The sequence below is a fragment of the Pelophylax lessonae genome (genome assembly GCF_965119305.1).
Source record: "Pelophylax lessonae genome assembly, chromosome: 6".
Taxonomy (NCBI): domain Eukaryota; kingdom Metazoa; phylum Chordata; class Amphibia; order Anura; family Ranidae; genus Pelophylax; species Pelophylax lessonae.
The window spans coordinates 952,673-972,024 of NC_138773.1; the positions used below are offsets into that span (position 1 = coordinate 952,673).

The following is a 19,352-nucleotide window of genomic DNA, read 5'->3' on the forward strand; positions in this document are numbered from 1 at the left end:
ACTCCATCCCCATTCCCTAAATCCATCCTTCTACCCCCACCCCTTACCCAGACTCCACCCCCATTATATATCCTGACTCCACCCTCCTACCCCCACTCCATGCCCTGACTCCACCCTTCTACCCCCATCCCATACCCAGACTCCACCCCCATTATATATCCTGACTCCACCCCCCTACCCCCACTCCATGCCCTGACTCCACCCTTCTACCCCCATCCCATACCCAGACCCCACCCCCATTATATATCCTGACTCCACCCTCCTACCCCCACTCCATGCCCTGACTCCACCCTTCTACCCCCATCCCATACCCAGACTCCACCCCCATTATATATCCTGACTCCACCCTCCTACCCCCACTCCATGCCCTGACTCCACCCTTCTACCCCCATCCCATACCCCACCCCCATTATATATCCTGACTCCACCCTCCTACCCCCTCTCCATGCCCTGACTCCACCCTTCTACCCCCATCCCATACCCAGACTCCACCCCCATTATATATCCTGACTCCACCTTCCTACCCCCACTCCATGCCCTGACTCCACCCTTCTACCCCCATCCCATACCCAGACTCCACCACCATTCTATACCCCGACACCACCCTTCTACCCCCACCCCCTGACTCCACCCTTCTACCCCACCCCCCATTCTTTACTCCGACTCTACCCTTTCACCTCCATTCCATACCCCTACTCCACCCTTCTACCTCCATTCTATACCCTGACTTCACCCTTCTATACCCTTTTCTATGCTATATCCTGACTCCACCCTTCTACATTGTAGCTCCACCCTCCTGTAAGGAATGACAGTGAGGCTCATCTGATGGAAATTTCATCATTTATTACAGAAAATAAAACCCCTCCCCCTCCTCCCGGTGGCTCTCCATGTGAGAAGCTTCTGATTAAAGCTGCATTTAGCTGGTCATATACTCTGACGATAAAAGAAAAGTCTCCGCCCAGCTTCCATTGGTGACATCTCTGAGTGGGCGGTCCTCTGCTATACTGGCTCCTCCCCTGCGCTGATCCGCGCTCTCTTCATATTCTCATTGGTTTCCTCAGCGCCCTCTTGTGTCCCCTTCATATTCTGACGTATATTTCCTCCAGGGGGCGCTATCAGCCTTCCACGTTTGATGTAGTGCTGCACTCTCTCCTCCAGACCCTGACACAGCGCCCTCTTCATCAGCGGAGTGTAGGTGCGGGCGCTTACCCCTTCCAATAGGCCGCTGCTGTGACTCACCACCTCCGTCCCATGCTGACTCCACGCCACCGGATCCTCACCTAAAAGGAGGAGCACAAGATTAGAGGAGGCGGGGCATCTGCACACTCCCAGACCTGGAAGGAGAACAACAAGATTAGAGGAGGCGGGGCATCTGCACACTCCCCTCCCCAGACCTGGAAGGAGAACAACAAGATTAGAGGAGGCGGGGCATCTGCACACTCCCCTCCCCAGACCTGGAAGGAGAACAACAAGATTAGAGGAGGCGGGGCACAAATCCTGACCATTTCTCTCTCCAGACCTGGAAGGAGGAGCAGATTAGAAGAGGCGGGGCAGAAATCCTGACCACTCCCCTTTCGCCAGACCTGGAAGGAGGAGCAGATTAGAAGAGGCAGGGTGGAAATTCTGACCACTCCCCTCTCTCCAGACCTGGAAGGAGGAGCAGAGGAATAAAGGAGGCGGGGCATAAATCCTATATTGAGGCGCTAGCTGTTAAACCAAACCTGTATCCACATAAAAAAACCAACAAACCCCAAATACATGAAAATAAATCGATCCGTGCTGCTAATAGCGGTCAGTGAATATCCTGTGATAGGCCACTTGTGTGTTAGTTAGTGCTCCTCCCCCTGTAATATGGGGGGCCACTCCCACTGTAATATGGGGGGCACTCACCAGATGGCTTAGGGCCACTCCCCCTGTAACATAGGGGGCTACTCACCAGATGGCTTAGGGACACTCCCCCTGTAATATGGGGAGCACTCACCAGATGGCTTAGGGACACTCCCTCTAATATGGGGAGCACTCACCAGATGGCTTAGGGACACTCCCTCTAATATGGGGAGCACTCACCAGATGGCTTAGGGTCACTCCCCCTGTAATATGGGAGGCACTCACCAGATGGCATAGGGTCACTCCCCCTGTAATATGGGAGGCACTCACCAGATGGCTTAGGGTCACTCCCCCTGTAATATGGGAGGCACTCACCAGATGGCATAGGGCCACTCCCCCTGTAATAAGGGGAGCACTCACCAGATGGCTTAGGGCTACCAGATATAGAATTGCTGGGTGTGGGCTCCGGCCTGGAGATATCCGGATAAGGGTGCAATGCGTTTATATACAGCGGCACCCGCTATAGATGGGGGGAGGGTCACAATCCTCGCCGCCCGGGACTCCACCAGAGCCGCAAAGATCACCGCTACAGAGACTTCAATACATTCTACAGGAGCGGCCATCTTTTCACTTTCCCATTGGTTGCTTTGTTTCTAAGCGTCTCCCCACCCAATGATGAGAGGATGGGGGATGGTAATGTGTAGCATATCATTACCTGCAATGAGATTCCCATCCTCCGACTCGTGTTCCCATACAATCTACACCAGCTAATGATTCAACCATTCCCCTCCCCCTAGTGCCCAGGACAATGTTCAGCTATCAGCGCTGTCATACTTTGAATGACAATTATGCAGTCATGCAACACTGTATCCATATGACATTTTTATCATTTTTTTCACACAAATAGAGATTTCTTTTGGTGTTATTTAATCACCTCGGGGGGGGGGAGGGGGGGGGAGGGGAGGTTTATGTTTTGCTAAAAAAAAGACCGAAAATTTGTTTTCATAGTTTCTTGTAAAATTTTGCAAGAGGTAATTCTTCTCCTTTATTGATGTTCACTGATAGGCAGTACTGATTGGCACTGGTGGGCATCACTGACTTGCACTGATAGGTGGCACTGGTGGGCACAGATGAGGCGGCACTAATAGGGGGCACTGGTAAGCACAAGTTGGCACAGATGAGGTGGCACTGATAAGCACTGGTAGGTGGCACAGATGAGGTGGCACTGGTGGGCACAGATGAGGTGGCACCTATAAGCACTGGTAGGTGGCACAGATGAGGTAGCACTGGTGGGCACAGATGAGGTGGCACTGGTAGGTGACACTGGTGGGCACAGATGAGGCGGCACTGGTAGGTGGCACTGGTAAGCACAAGTGGGCACAGATGAGGTAGCACTGATAAGCACAGATGAGGTGGCACCTATAAGCACTGGTAGGTGGCACAGATGAGGTAGCACTGGTAAGCACAGATGAGGTGGCACCTATAAGCACTGGTAGGTGGCACAGATGAGGTAGCACTGGTGGGCACAGATGAGGTGGCACTGGTGGGCACAGATGAGGCGGCACTGGTAGGTGACACTGGTGGGCACAGATGAGGCGGCACTAATAGGGGGCACTGGTAGGTGGCACTGGTAAGCACAAGTGGGCACAGATGAGGTGGCACTGATAAGCACTGGTAGGTGGCACAGATGAGGTAGCACTGGTAAGCACTGGTGGGCACAGATGAGGTGGCACTGGTGGGCACAGATGAGGCGGCACTGGTGGGTGACACTGGTGGGCACAGATGAGGCGGCACTAATAGGGGGCACTGGTAAGCACAAGTGGGCACAGATGAGGTGGCACTGATAAGCACTGGTAGGTGGCACGGGTGGGCACAGATGAGGTAGCACTGGTAAGTACTGGTGGGCACAGATGAGGTGGCACTGGTAAGCACTGGTGGGCACAGATGAGGTGGCACTGGTAAGCACAGATGAGGTGGCACTGATAAGCACTGATAGGTGGCACAGATGAGGTAGCACTGGTAGGTGGCACTGATAAGCACTGGTAGGTGGCACAGATGAGGAAGCACTGGTAAGCACTGTGGGCACAGATGAGGTGGCACTGGTAAGCACTGGTAGGTGGCACAGATGAGGTAGCACTGGTAGGTGGCACTGATAAGCACTGGTAGGTGGCACAGATGAGGTAGCACTGGTAAGTACTGGTGGGCACAGATGAGGTGGCACTGGTAAGCACTGGTGGGCACAGATGAGGTGGCACTGGTAAGCACAGATGAGGTGGCACTGATAAGCACTGATAGGTGGCACAGATGAGGTAGCACTGGTAAGCGGCACTGATAAGCACTGGTAGGTGGCACAGATGAGGTAGCACTGGTAAGCACTGGTAGGTGGCACAGATGAGGTAGCACTGGTAGGTGGCACTGATAAGCACTGGTAGGTGGCACAGATGAGGAAGCACTGGTAAGCACTGTGGGCACAGATGAGGTGGCACTGGTAAGCACTGGTAAGTGGCACTGGTAGGCATAGATGAGGTGGCACTGGTGAGCACAGATGAGGTGGCACTGGTAAGTGGCACTGGTAGGCATAGATGAGGTGGCACTGGTGGGCACAGATGAGGTGGCACTGGTAGGTGGCACTGGTGGGCACAGATGAGGTGGCACTGGTAGGTGGCACTGGTGGGCACAGATGAGGTGGCACTGGTAGGCACAGATGAGGTGGCAGTGGTAGGCACAGATGAGGTGGCACTGGTGGGCACAGATGAGGTGGCAGTGGTAGGCACAGATGAGGTGGCACTGGAGGGCACAGATGAGGTGGCACTGGTAAGCACAGATGAGGTGGCACTGGTAGGTGGCACTGGTGGGCACAGATGAGGTGGCACTGATAAGCACTGGTAGGTGGCACTGGTAAGTGGCACTGGTGGGCACAGATGAGGTGGCAGTGGCTCTCGGTGTTTGGGACAGATGTCCCTCTGACAGAAGCCGGTGATCGGCTTTTTTATTTCTCCTTACACCGAATACCGCCTCTGTATAAATCATGTGATTGGCAGTCATTGGCTGATCATGTAGTAATATTCTTTTAGGATGCGGGGGTGGAGCCATCTGGTCCAGGCGCTTTATTCCCCTTTATTCTGTCTACATATATCTGCACCAGATCACTTGTGAGCCATTGTGGATCGTTTGGGGCTGTGTCACTACCACCCCCATTATGGTGATGAGCCCCTCCCCCATGCTCCTCTGTATATACAGAGCTGAAGAAAGTATTTCATCTCTTCCTTCTCTTTGTCCTCAGTCACCCCTCCTGATTATTATATAAAGAGCCTCCATGCTCAGTCCTCACCTCTTTACTAATAATATATCTGAAGAATTTTTTGGGGTTTGTCCGAATATCTTTTCCAATCGGTCGTTTATTTTGGATTTTTGCCTCCCTGATTTCCTTACATATTCTGTTCTATTATTTGTAACAATTAATCGATGATAGTGTTCCTCATTTTTATATTTTTGAAAAGCTTTTCTTTTTATTTATAGCTTTTTTAACTTTTGCGGTCAGGAAGGAGAGGCAAATTATTAGAGTAGGCGGGGCATAATCCCTGACCACTCCCCTGTCTCCACAGCACAGGCTCCTGTCTTGGAAAGATGGGCATAGTATAAGTTGAGGCGGGCCATAAATAAAGGCCACTCCCATCTTTCATGCCAACTCAAGGGCACAGAATCCTGACCTGGTCTGGGGAAACCTCCTGTAATCTTGTCTTTATACAATAAAGTTTTACAATATTCTGATAATGTGCACTGTTCTGGTTCCCCGGGATGAAGATTTCCTCTTCCTGGTGGAGACACCCCTTCATTGTGTGCCACGCCCATATTTCCTGCCTGCCAAGAGTGGTCTCCCTCTCCCTCCTCCTCCTCCTCCATGACATCCTTCCTTCTCCCTCCTCCATGACATCCTTCCTTCTCCCTCCTCCTCCTCCATGACATCCTTCCTTCTCCCTCCTCCTCCTCCATGACATCCTTCCTTCTCCCTCCTCCTCCTCCATGACATCCTTCCTTCTCCCTCCTCCTCCTCCATGACATCATTCCTTCTCCCTCCTCCTCCTCCATGACATCCTTCCTTCTCCCTCCCTCCTCCTCCATGACATCCTTCCTTCTCCCTCCTCCTCCTCCATGACATCCTTCCTTCTCCCTCCTCCTCCTCCATGACATCCTTCCTTCTCCCTCCTCCTCCTCCATGACATCCTTCCTTCTCCCTCCCTCCTCCTCCATGACATCATTCCTTCTCCCTCCTCCTCCTCCATGACATCCTTCCTTCTCCCTCCTCCTCCTCCATGACATCCTTCCTTCTCCCTCCTCCTCCATGACATCCTTCCTTCTCCCTCCCTCCTCCTCCATGACATCCTTCCTTCTCCCTCCTCCTCCTCCATGACATCCTTCCTTCTCCCTCCTCCTCCTCCATGACATCCTTCCTTCTCCCTCCTCCTCCATGACATCCTTCCTTCTCCCTCCCTCCTCCTCCATGACATCCTTCCTTCTCCCTCCTCCTCCTCCATGACATCCTTCCTTCTCCCTCCTCCTCCTCCATGACATCCTTCCTTCTCCCTCCCTCCTCCTCCATGACATCCTTCCTTCTCCCTCCCTCCTCCTCCATGACATCCTTCCTTCTCCCTCCTCCTCCTCCATGACATCCTTCCTTCTCCCTCCTCCATGACATCCTTCCTTCTCCCTCCCTCCTCCTCCATGACATCCTTCCTTCTCCCTCCTCCTCCTCCATGACATCATTCCTTCTCCCTCCTCCTCCTCCATGACATCCTTCCTTCTCCCTCCTCCTCCATGACATCCTTCCTTCTCCCTCCTCCTCCTCCATGACATCATTCCTTCTCCCTCCTCCTCCTCCATGACATCCTTCCTTCTCCCTCCTCCTCCATGACATCATTCCTTCTCCCTCCTCCTCCTCCATGACATCATTCCTTCTCCCTCCCTCCTCCTCCATGACATCCTTCCTTCTCCCTCCTCCTCCTCCATGACATCCTTCCTTCTCCCTCCTCCTCCTCCATGACATCCTTCCTTCTCCCTCCTCCTCCTCCATGACATCCTTCCTTCTCCCTCCCTCCTCCTCCATGACATCATTCCTTCTCCCTCCTCCTCCTCCATGACATCCTTCCTTCTCCCTCCTCCTCCTCCATGACATCCTTCCTTCTCCCTCCTCCTCCATGACATCCTTCCTTCTCCCTCCCTCCTCCTCCATGACATCCTTCCTTCTCCCTCCGCCTCCTCCATGACATCCTTCCTTCTCCCTCCTCCTCCTCCATGACATCCTTCCTTCTCCCTCCTCCTCCATGACATCCTTCCTTCTCCCTCCCTCCTCCTCCATGACATCCTTCCTTCTCCCTCCTCCTCCTCCATGACATCCTTCCTTCTCCCTCCTCCTCCTCCATGACATCCTTCCTTCTCCCTCCCTCCTCCTCCATGACATCCTTCCTTCTCCCTCCCTCCTCCTCCATGACATCCTTCCTTCTCCCTCCTCCTCCTCCATGACATCCTTCCTTCTCCCTCCTCCATGACATCCTTCCTTCTCCCTCCCTCCTCCTCCATGACATCCTTCCTTCTCCCTCCTCCTCCTCCATGACATCATTCCTTCTCCCTCCTCCATGACATCCTTCCTTCTCCTTCCTCCTCCTCCATGACATCCTTCCTTCTCCCTCCTCCATGACATCCTTCCTTCTCCCTCCTCCTCCTCCATGACATCCTTCCTTCTCCCTCCTCCTCCTCCATGACATCCTTCCTTCTCCCTCCTCCTCCTCCATGACATCCTTCCTTCTCCCTCCCTCCTCCTCCATGACATCATTCCTTCTCCCTCCTCCTCCTCCATGACATCCTTCCTTCTCCCTCCTCCTCCTCCATGACATCCTTCCTTCTCCCTCCTCCTCCATGACATCCTTCCTTCTCCCTCCCTCCTCCTCCATGACATCCTTCCTTCTCCCTCCTCCTCCTCCATGACATCCTTCCTTCTCCCTCCTCCTCCATGACATCCTTCCTTCTCCCTCCTCCATGACATCCTTCCTTCTCCCTCCCTCCTCCTCCATGACATCCTTCCTTCTCCCTCCTCCTCCTCCATGACATCCTTCCTTCTCCCTCCTCCTCCTCCATGACATCCTTCCTTCTCCCTCCCTCCTCCTCCATGACATCCTTCCTTCTCCCTCCCTCCTCCTCCATGACATCCTTCCTTCTCCCTCCTCCTCCTCCATGACATCCTTCCTTCTCCCTCCTCCATGACATCCTTCCTTCTCCCTCCCTCCTCCTCCATGACATCCTTCCTTCTCCCTCCTCCTCCATGACATCCTTCCTTCTCCCTCCTCCATGACATCCTTCCTTCTCCCTCCTCCATGACATCCTTCCTTCTCCTTCCTCCTCCTCCATGACATCATTCCTTCTCCCTCCTCCATGACATCCTTCCTTCTCCCTCCTCCTCCTCCTCCATGACATCCTTCCTTCTCCCTCCTCCATGACATCCTTCCTTCTCCCTCCTCCATGACATCCTTCCTTCTCCCTCCTCCTCCTCCATGACATCATTCCTTCTCCCTCCTCCATGACATCCTTCCTTCTCCCTCCTCCTCCTCCATGACATCCTTCCTTCTCCCTCCTCCATGACATCCTTCCTTCTCCCTCCTCCATGACATCCTTCCTTCTCCCTCCTCCTCCATGACATCCTTCCTTCTCCCTCCTCCTCCATGACATCCTTCCTTCTCCCTCCTCCATGACATCCTTCCTTCTCCCTCCTCCATGACATCCTTCCTTCTCCCTCCTCCTCCTCCTCCATGACATCCTTCCTCCTCCCTCCTCCATGACATCCTTCCTTCTCCCTCCTCCTCCTCCTCCATGACATCCTTCCTTCTCCCTCCCTCCTCCTCCATGACATCCTTCCTTCTCCCTCCTCCTCCATGACATCCTTCCTTCTCCCTCCTCCATGACATCCTTCCTTCTCCCTCCTCCTCCTCCATGACATCCTTCCTTCTCCCTCCTCCTCCTCCATGACATCCTTCCTTCTCCCTCCTCCTCCTCCATGACATCCTTCCTTCTCCCTCCCTCCTCCTCCATGACATCATTCCTTCTCCCTCCTCCTCCTCCATGACATCCTTCCTTCTCCCTCCTCCTCCTCCATGACATCCTTCCTTCTCCCTCCTCCTCCATGACATCCTTCCTTCTCCCTCCCTCCTCCTCCATGACATCCTTCCTTCTCCCTCCTCCTCCTCCTCGACATCCTTCCTTCTCCCTCCTCCATGACATCCTTCCTTCTCCCTCCCTCCTCCTCCATGACATCCTTCCTTCTCCCTCCTCCTCCTCCATGACATCCTTCCTTCTCCCTCCTCCTCCTCCATGACATCCTTCCTTCTCCCTCCCTCCTCCTCCATGACATCCTTCCTTCTCCCTCCCTCCTCCTCCATGACATCCTTCCTTCTCCCTCCTCCTCCTCCATGACATCCTTCCTTCTCCCTCCTCCATGACATCCTTCCTTCTCCCTCCCTCCTCCTCCATGACATCCTTCCTTCTCCCTCCTCCTCCATGACATCCTTCCTTCTCCCTCCTCCATGACATCCTTCCTTCTCCCTCCTCCATGACATCCTTCCTTCTCCTTCCTCCTCCTCCATGACATCATTCCTTCTCCCTCCTCCATGACATCCTTCCTTCTCCCTCCTCCTCCTCCTCCATGACATCCTTCCTTCTCCCTCCTCCATGACATCCTTCCTTCTCCCTCCTCCATGACATCCTTCCTTCTCCCTCCTCCTCCTCCATGACATCATTCCTTCTCCCTCCTCCATGACATCCTTCCTTCTCCCTCCTCCTCCTCCATGACATCCTTCCTTCTCCCTCCTCCATGACATCCTTCCTTCTCCCTCCTCCATGACATCCTTCCTTCTCCCTCCTCCATGACATCCTTCCTTCTCCCTCCTCCTCCATGACATCCTTCCTTCTCCCTCCTCCTCCATGACATCCTTCCTTCTCCCTCCTCCATGACATCCTTCCTTCTCCCTCCTCCTCCTCCATGACATCCTTCCTTCTCCCTCCTCCTCCTCCATGACATCCTTCCTTCTCCCTCCCTCCTCCTCCATGACATCCTTCCTTCTCCCTCCTCCTCCTCCATGACATCCTTCCTTCTCCCTCCTCCTCCATGACATCCTTCCTTCTCCCTCCTCCTCCTCCATGACATCCTTCCTTCTCCCTCCTCCTCCTCCATGACATCCTTCCTTCTCCCTCCTCCTCCTCCATGACATCCTTCCTTCTCCCTCCTCCTCCTCTATGACATCATTCCTTCTCCCTCCCTCCTCCTCCATGACATCCTTCCTTCTCCCTCCTCCTCCTCCATGACATCCTTGCTTCTCCCTCCCTCCTCCTCCATGACATCCTTCCTTCTCCCTCCCTCCTCCTCCATGACATCCTTCCTTCTCCCTCCCTCCTCCTCCATGACATCCTTCCTTCTCCCTCCTCCTCCTCCATGACATCCTTCCTTCTCTCTCCCTCCTCCTCCATGACATCCTTCCTTCTCCCTCCTCCTCCTCCATGACATCCTTCCTTCTCCCTCCTCCTCCTCCATGGCATCCTTCCTTCTCCCTCCCTCCTCCTCCATGACATCCTTCCTTCTCCCTCCTCCATGACATCCTTCCTTCTCCCTCCCTCCTCCATGACATCCTTCCTTCTCCCTCTCCCTCCTCCATGACATCCTTCCTTCTCCCTCCTCCATGACATCCTTCCTTCTCCCTCCTCCATGACATCCTTCCTTCTCCCTCCTCCATGACATCCTTCCTTCTCCCTCCTCCTCCTCCTCCATGACATCCTTCCTTCTCCCTCCTCCCTCCTCCATGACATCCTTCCTTCTCCCTCCTCCATGACATCCTTCCTTCTCCCTCCTCCTCCTCCATGACATCCATCCTTCTCCCTCCTCCATGACATCCTTCCTTCTCCCTCCTCCATGACATCCTTCCTTCTCCCTCTCCCTCCTCCTCCATGACATCCTTCCTTCTCCCTCCTCCTCCTCCTCCATGACATCCTTCCTCCTCCCTCCTCCATGACATCCTTCCTTCTCCCTCCTCCATGACATCCTTCCTTCTCCCTCCTCCTCCTCCATGACATCCTTCCTTCTCCCTCCTCCTCCTCCTCCATGACATCCTTCCTCCTCCCTCCTCCATGACATCCTTCCTTCTCCCTCCTCCATGACATCCTTCCTTCTCCCTCCTCCTCCTCCATGACATCATTCCTTCTCCCTCCTCCTCCTCCATGACATCCTTCCTTCTCCCTCCTCCATGACATCCTTCCTTCTCCCTCCCTCCCTCCTCCATGACATCCTTCCTTCTCCCTCCTCCATGACATCCTTCCTTCTCCCTCCTCCTCCTCCATGACATCCTTCCTTCTCCCTCCTCATCCTCCATGACATCCTTCCTTCTCCCTCCTCCATGACATTCTTCCTTCTCCCTCCTCCATGACATCCTTCCTTCTCCCTCCCTCCTCCATGACATCCTTCCTTCTCCCTCCTCATCCTCCATGACATCCTTCCTTCTCCCTCCTCATCCTCCATGACATCCTTCCTTCTCCCTCTCCCTCCTCCATGACATCCTTCCTTCTCCCTCCTCCTCCTCCATGACATCCTTCCTTCTCCCTCCTCCTCCTCCATGACATCCTTCCTTCTCCCTCCTCCTCCTCCATGACATCCTTCCTTCTCCCCCCTCCTCCTCCATGACATCCTTCCTTCTCCCTCCCTCCTCCTCCATGACATCCTTCCTTCTCCCTCCTCCTCCTCCATGACATCCTTCCTTCTCCCTCCTCCTCCTCCATGACATCCTTCCTTCTCCCTCCTCCATGACATCCTTCCTTCTCCCTCCTCCTCCTCCATGACATCCTTCCTTCTCCCTCCTCCCTCCTCCATGACATCATTCCTTCTCCCTCCTCCATGACATCCTTCCTTCTCCCTCCTCCTCCTCCATGACATCCTTCCTTCTCCCTCCTCCCTCCTCCATGACATCATTCCTTCTCCCTCCTCCATGACATCCTTCCTTCTCCCTCCTCCTCCTCCATGACATCCTTCCTTCTCCCTCCTCCATGACATCCTTCCTTCTCCCTCTCCCTCCTCCTCCATGACATCCTTCCTTCTCCCTCCTCCATGACATCCTTCCTTCTCCCTCCTCCTCCTCCATGACATCCTTGCTTCTCCCTCCCTCCTCCTCCATGACATCCTTCCTTCTCCCTCCCTCCTCCATGACATCCTTCCTTCTCCCTCCTCCTCCTCCATGACATCCTTCCTTCTCCCTCCTCCTCCTCCATGACATCCTTCCTTCTCCCTCCCTCCTCCTCCATGACATCATTCCTTCTCCCTCCTCCTCCTCCATGACATCCTTCCTTCTCCCTCCTCCATGACATCCTTCCTTCTCCCTCCTCCTCCTCCATGACATCCTTCCTTTTCCCTCCTCCTCCTCCATGACATCCTTCCTTCTCCCTCCCTCCTCCTCCATGACATCATTCCTTCTCCCTCCTCCTCCTCCATGACATCCTTCCTTCTCCCTCCCTCCTCCTCCATGACATCCTTCCTTCTCCCTCCCTCCTCCTCCATGACATCATTCCTTCTCCCTCCTCCTCCTCCATGACATCATTCCTTCTCCCTCCTCCTCCTCCATGACATCATTCCTTCTCCCTCCTCCATGACATCCTTCCTTCTCCCTCCCTCCTCCTCCATGACATCATTCCTTCTCCCTCCTCCTCCTCCATGACATCCTTCCTTCTCCCTCCTCCTCCTCCATGACATCCTTCCTTCTCCCTCCCTCCTCCTCCATGACATCATTCCTTCTCCCTCCTCCTCCTCCATGACATCCTTCCTTCTCCCTCCTCCTCCTCCATGACATCCTTCCTTCTCCCTCCCTCCTCCTCCATGACATCATTCCTTCTCCCTCCTCCTCCTCCATGACATCCTTCCTTCTCCCTCCTCCTCCTCCATGACATCCTTCCTTCTCCCTCCTCCTCCTCCATGACATCATTCCTTCTCCCTCCTCCATGACATCCTTCCTTCTCCCTCCTCCTCCTCCATGACATCCTTCCTTCTCCCTCCTCCTCCTCCATGACATCATTCCTTCTCCCTCCTCCATGACATCCTTCCTTCTCCCTCCTCCTCCTCCATGACATCCTTCCTTCTCCCTCCTCCTCCTCCATGACATCATTCCTTCTCCCTCCTCCATGACATCCTTCCTTCTCCCTCCTCCTCCTCCATGACATCCTTCCTTCTCCTCCTCCTCCATGACATCATTCCTTCTCCCTCCTCCATGACATCCTTCCTTCTCCCTCCTCCTCCTCCATGACATCCTTCCTTCTCCCTCCTCCTCCTCCATGACATCATTCCTTCTCCCTCCTCCTCCTCCATGACATCCTTCCTTCTCCCTCCTCCTCCTCCATGACATCCTTCCTTCTCCCTCCTCCTCCTCCATGACATCATTCCTTCTCCCTCCTCCATGACATGCTTCCTTCTCCCTCCTCCTCCTCCATGACATCCTTCCTTCTCCCTCCTCCCTCCTCCATGACATCATTCCTTCTCCCTCCTCCATGACATGCTTCCTTCTCCCTCCTCCTCCTCCATGACATCCTTCCTTCTCCCTCCTCCTCCTCCATGACATCATTCCTTCTCCCTCCTACATGACATCCTTCCTTCTCCCTCCTCCTCCTCCATGACATCCTTCCTTCTCCCTCCTCCTCCTCCATGACATCCTTCCTTCTCCCTCCTCCTCCTCCATGACATCCTTCCTTCTCCCTCCTCCTCGACATCCTTCCTTCTCCCTCCTCCTCCATGACATCCTTCCTTCTCCCTCCTCCATGACATCCTTCCTTCTCCCTCCTCCTCCTCCATGACATCCTTCCTTCTCCCTCCTCCATGACATCCTTCCTTCTCCCTCTCCCTCCTCCATGACATCCTTCCTTCTCCCTCCCTCCTCCATGACATCCTTCCTTCTCCCTCCCTCCTCCTCCATGACATCATTCCTTCTCCCTCCTCCTCCTCCATGACATCCTTCTTTCTCCCTCCTCCTCCATGACATCCTTCCTTCTTCCTCCTCCATGACATCCTTCCTTCTCCCTCCCTCCTCCTCCATGACATCCTTCCTTCTCCCTCCTCCTCCTCCATGACATCCTTCCTTCTCCCTCCTCCTCCTCCATGACATCCTTCCTTCTCCCTCCTCCTCGACATCCTTCCTTCTCCCTCCTCCATGACATCCTTCCTTCTCCCTCCTCCATGACATCCTTCCTTCTCCCTCCTCCATGACATTCTTCCTTCTCCCTCCTCCATGACATCCTTCCTTCTCCCTCCCTCCTCCATGACATCCTTCCTTCTCCCTCCTCATCCTCCATGACATCCTTCCTTCTCCCTCCTCATCCTCCATGACATCCTTCCTTCTCCCTCTCCCTCCTCCATGACATCCTTCCTTCTCCCTCCTCCTCCTCCATGACATCCTTCCTTCTCCCTCCTCCTCCTCCATGACATCCTTCCTTCTCCCTCCTCCTCCTCGACATCCTTCCTTCTCCCTCCTCCTCCATGACATCCTTCCTTCTCCCTCCCTCCTCCTCCATGACATCCTTCCTTCTCCCTCCTCCTCCTCCATGACATCCTTCCTTCTCCCTCCTCCATGACATCCTTCCTTCTCCCTCCTCCATGACATCCTTCCTTCTCCCTCCTCCTCCTCCTCCATGACATCCTTCCTTCTCCCTCCTCCTCCTCCATGACATCCTTCCTTCTCCCTCCTCCTCCTCCATGACATCCTTCCTTCTCCCTCCTCCATGACATCCTTCCTTCTCCCTCCCACCTCCTCCATGACATCCTTCCTTCTCCCTCCTCCTCCTCCATGACATCCTTCCTTCTCCCTCCTCCATGACATCCTTCCTTCTCCCTCCTCCTCCTCCTCCATGACATCCTTCCTTCTCCCTCCTCCTCCTCCATGACATCCTTCCTTCTCCCTCCTCCATGACATCCTTCTTCTCCCTCCTCCTCCTCCATGACATTCTTCCTTCTCCCTCCTCCCTCCTCCATGACATCATTCCTTCTCCCTCCTCCATGACATCCTTCCTCCCTCCTCCTCCTCCATGACATCCTTCCTTCTCCCTCCTCCTCCTCCATGACATCCTTGCTTCTCCTCCCTCCTCCTCCATGACATCCTTCCTTCTCCCTCCCTCCTCCATGACATCCTTCCTTCTCCCTCCTCCTCCTCCATGACATCCTTCCTTCTCCCTCCTCCTCCTCCATGACATCCTTCCTTCTCCCTCCTCCTCCTCCATGACATCCTTCCTTCTCCCTCCTCCTCCTCCATGACATCCTTCCTTCTCCCTCCTCCTCCTCCATGACATCCTTCCTTCTCCCTCCTCCTCCTCCATGACATCCTTCCTTCTCCCTCCTCCTCCTCCATGACATCCTTCCTTCTCCCTCCCTCCTCCTCCATGACATCATTCCTTCTCCCTCCTCCATGACATCCTTCCTTCTCCCTCCTCCTCCTCCATGACATCCTTCCTTCTCCCTCCTCCTCCTCCATGACATCCTTCCTTCTCCCTCCCTCCTCCTCCATGACATCCTTCCTTCTCCCTCCTCCTCCTCCATGACATCCTTCCTTCTCCCTCCTCCTCCTCCATGACATCCTTCCTTCTCCCTCCCTCCTCCTCCATGACATCATTCCTTCTCCCTCCTCCTCCTCCATGACATCCTTCCTTCTCCCTCCTCCTCCTCCATGACATCCTTCCTTCTCCCTCCCTCCTCCTCCATGACATCATTCCTTCTCCCTCCTCCTCCTCCATGACATCCTTCCTTCTCCCTCCTCCTCCTCCATGACATCCTTCCTTCTCCCTCCCTCCTCCTCCATGACATCATTCCTTCTCCCTCCTCCTCCTCCATGACATCCTTCCTTCTCCCTCCTCCTCCTCCATGACATCCTTCCTTCTCCCTCCTCCATGACATCCTTCCTTCTCCCTCCTCCTCCTCCTCCATGACATCCTTCCTTCTCCCTCCTCCTCCTCCATGACATCCTTCCTTCTCCCTCCTCCATGACATCCTTCTTTCTCCCTCCTCCTCCTCCATGACATTCTTCCTTCTCCCTCCTCCCTCCTCCATGACATCATTCCTTCTCCCTCCTCCATGACATCCTTCCTTCTCCCTCCTCCCTCCTCCATGACATCCTTCCTTCTCCCCTCCTCCATGACATCCTTCCTTCTCCCTCCTCCATGACATCCTTCCTTCTCCCTCCTCCATGACATCCTTCCTTCTCCCTCCTCCTCCTCCATGACATCCTTCCTTCTCCCTCCTCCTCCTCTATGACATCCTTCCTTCTCCCTCCTCCTCCTCCATGACATCCTTCCTTCTCCCTCCTCCCTCCTCCATGACATCCTTCCTTCTCCCTCCTCCTCCTCCATGACATCCTTCCTTCTCCCTCCTCCTCCTCCATGACATCCTTCCTTCTCCCTCCCTCCTCCTCCATGACATCCTTCCTTCTCCCTCCTCCTCCTCCATGACATCCTTCCTTCTCCCTCCTCCTCCTCCATGACATCCTTCCTTCTCCCTCCTCCTCCTCCATGACATCCTTCCTTCTCCCTCCTCCTCCTCCATGACATCCTTCCTTCTCCCTCCCTCCTCCTCCATGACATCATTCCTTCTCCCTCCTCCATGACATCCTTCCTTCTCCCTCCCTCCTCCTCCATGACATCCTTCCTTCTCCCTCCTCCTCCTCCATGACATCCTTCCTTCTCCCTCCCTCCTCCTCCATGACATCCTTCCTTCTCCCTCCTCCTCCTCCATGACATCCTTGCCTTCTCCCTCCTCCTCCTCCATGACATCCTTCCTTCTCCCTCCCTCCTCCATGACATCCTTCCTTCTCCCTCCCTCCTCCTCCATGACATCCTTCCTTCTCCCTCCTCCTCCTCCATGACATCCTTCCTTCTCCCTCCCTCCTCCTCCATGACATCCTTCCTTCTCCCTCCTCCTCCTCCATGACATCCTTCCTTCTCCCTCCTCCTCCTCCATGACATCCTTCCTTCTCCCTCCTCCTCCATGACATCCTTCCTTCTCCCTCCTCCTCCTCCATGACATCCTTCCTTCTCCCTCCCTCCTCCTCCATGACATCATTCCTTCTCCCTCCTCCATGACATCCTTCCTTCTCCCTCCCTCCTCCTCCATGACATCCTTCCTTCTCCCTCCTCCTCCTCCATGACATCCTTCCTTCTCCCTCCCTCCTCCTCCATGACATCCTTCCTTCTCCCTCCCTCCTCCTCCATGACATCCTTCCTTCTCCCTCCTCCTCCTCCATGACATCCTTCCTTCTCCCTCCTCCTCCTCCATGACATCCTTCCTTCTCCCTCCTCCTCCTCCATGACATCCTTCCTTCTCCCTCCCTCCTCCTCCATGACATCATTCCTTCTCCCTCCTCCTCCTCCATGACATCCTTCCTTCTCCCTCCTCCTCCATGACATCCTTCCTTCTCCCTCCCTCCTCCTCCATGACATCATTCCTTCTCCCTCCTCCTCCTCCATGACATCCTTCCTTCTCCTCCTCCTCCTCCATGACATCCTTCCTTCTCCCTCCCTCCTCCTCCATGACATCATTCCTTCTCCCTCCTCCTCCTCCATGACATCCTTCCTTCTCCCTCCTCCTCCTCCATGACATCCTTCCTTCTCCCTCCTCCTCCTCCATGACATCATTCCTTCTCCCTCCCTCCTCCTCCATGACATCCTTCCTTCTCCCTCCTCCTCCTCCATGACATCCTTCCTTCTCCCTCCTCCATGACATCCTTCTTTCTCCCTCCTCCTCCTCCATGACATTCTTCCTTCTCCCTCCTCCCTCCTCCATGACATCCTTCCTTCTCCCTCCTCCATGACATCCTTCCTTCTCCCTCCTCCTCCTCCATGACATCCTTCCTTCTCCCTCCTCCTCCTCCATGACATCCTTCCTTCTCCCTCCCTCCTCCTCCATGACATCATTCCTTCTCCCTCCTCCTCCTCCATGACATCCTTCCTTCTCCCTCCTCCTCCTCCATGACATCCTTCCTTCTCCCTCCTCCATGACATCCTTCCTTCTCCCTCCCTCCTCCTCCATGACATCCTTCCTTCTCCCTCCTCCTCCTCCATGACATCATTCCTTCTCCCTCCCTCCTCCTCCATGACATCCTTCCTTCTCCCTCCTCCTCCTCCATGACATCCTTCCTTCTCCCTCCCTCCTCCTCCATGACATCATTCCTTCTCCCTCCTCCTCCTCCATGACATCATTCCTTCTCCCTCCTCCATGACATCCTTCTTCTCCCTCCTCCATGACATCCTTCCTTCTCCCTCCCTCCTCCTCCATGACATCATTCCTTCTCCCTCCTCCTCCTCCATGACATCCTTCCTTCTCCCTCCTCCTCCTCCATGACATCCTTCCTTCTCCCTCCCTCCTCCTCCATGACATCATTCCTTCTCCCTCCTCCTCCTCCATGACATCCTTCCTTCTCCCTCCTCCTCCTCCATGACATCCTTCCTTCTCCCTCCCTCCTCCTCCATGACATCATTCCTTCTCCCTCCTCCTCCTCCATGACATCCTTCCTTCTCCCTCCTCCATGACATCCTTCCTTCTCCCTCCTCCTCCTCCATGACATCATTCCTTCTCCCTCCTCCTCCTCCATGACATCCTTCCTTCTCCCTCCCTCCTCCTCCATGACATCCTTCCTTCTCCCTCCTCCTCCTCCATGACATCCTTCCTTCTCCCTCCTCCTCCTCCATGACATCCTTCCTTCTCCCTCCCTCCTCCTCCATGACATCCTTCCTTCTCCCTCCTCCTCCTCCATGACATCCTTCCTTCTCCCTCCTCCTCCTCCATGACATCATTCCTTCTCCCTCCTCCATGACATCCTTCCTTCTCCCTCCTCCTCCTCCATGACATCCTTCCTTCTCCCTCCTCCATGACATCATTCCTTCTCCCTCCTCCTCGACATCCTTCCTTCTCCCTCCTCCTCCATGACATCCTTCCTTCTCCCTCCTCCATGACATCCTTCCTTCTCCCTCCTCCTCCTCCATGACATCCTTCCTTCTCCCTCCTCCATGACATCCTTCCTTCTCCCTCTCCCTCCTCCATGACATCCTTCCTTCTCCCTCCTCCTCCTCCATGACATCCTTCCTTCTCCCTCCTCCTCCTCCATGACATCCTTCCTTCTCCCTCCTCCATGACATCCTTCCTTCTCCCCTCCTCCATGACATCCTTCCTTCTCCCTCCTCCTCCTCCATGACATCCTTCCTTCTCCCTCCTCCATGACATCCTTCCTTCTCCCTCCTCCATGACATCCTTCCTTCTCCCTCCTCCTCCTCCATGACATCCTTCCTTCTCCCTCCCTCCTCCTCCATGACATCCTTCCTTCTCCCTCCTCCTCCTCCATGACATCCTTCCTTTCCCTCCTCCATGACATCCTTCCTTCTCCCTCCCTCCTCCATGACATCATTCCTTCTCCCTCCTCCTCCTCCATGACATCCTTCCTTCTTCCTCCTCCATGACATCCTTCCTTCTCCCTCCCTCC

The 19,352-nt window shown here is 54.6% G+C and overlaps 1 protein-coding gene across 1 annotated transcript in view; it reads right to left on the reverse strand.

Moving 5' to 3' along the window:
* Positions 1–941: 941 nt before the first annotated feature.
* PUS3 (pseudouridine synthase 3) overlaps positions 942–19,352 on the reverse strand; it is a 48,780-nt gene continuing 30,369 nt past the window's right edge. Inside the window, exon 5 of the mRNA XM_082260956.1 lies at positions 942–1,280. Within this exon, the coding sequence (XP_082117082.1) occupies positions 1,000–1,280 (281 nt within the window). The 3' untranslated portion in view covers positions 942–999. The remainder of the gene's footprint in view (positions 1,281–19,352) is intronic.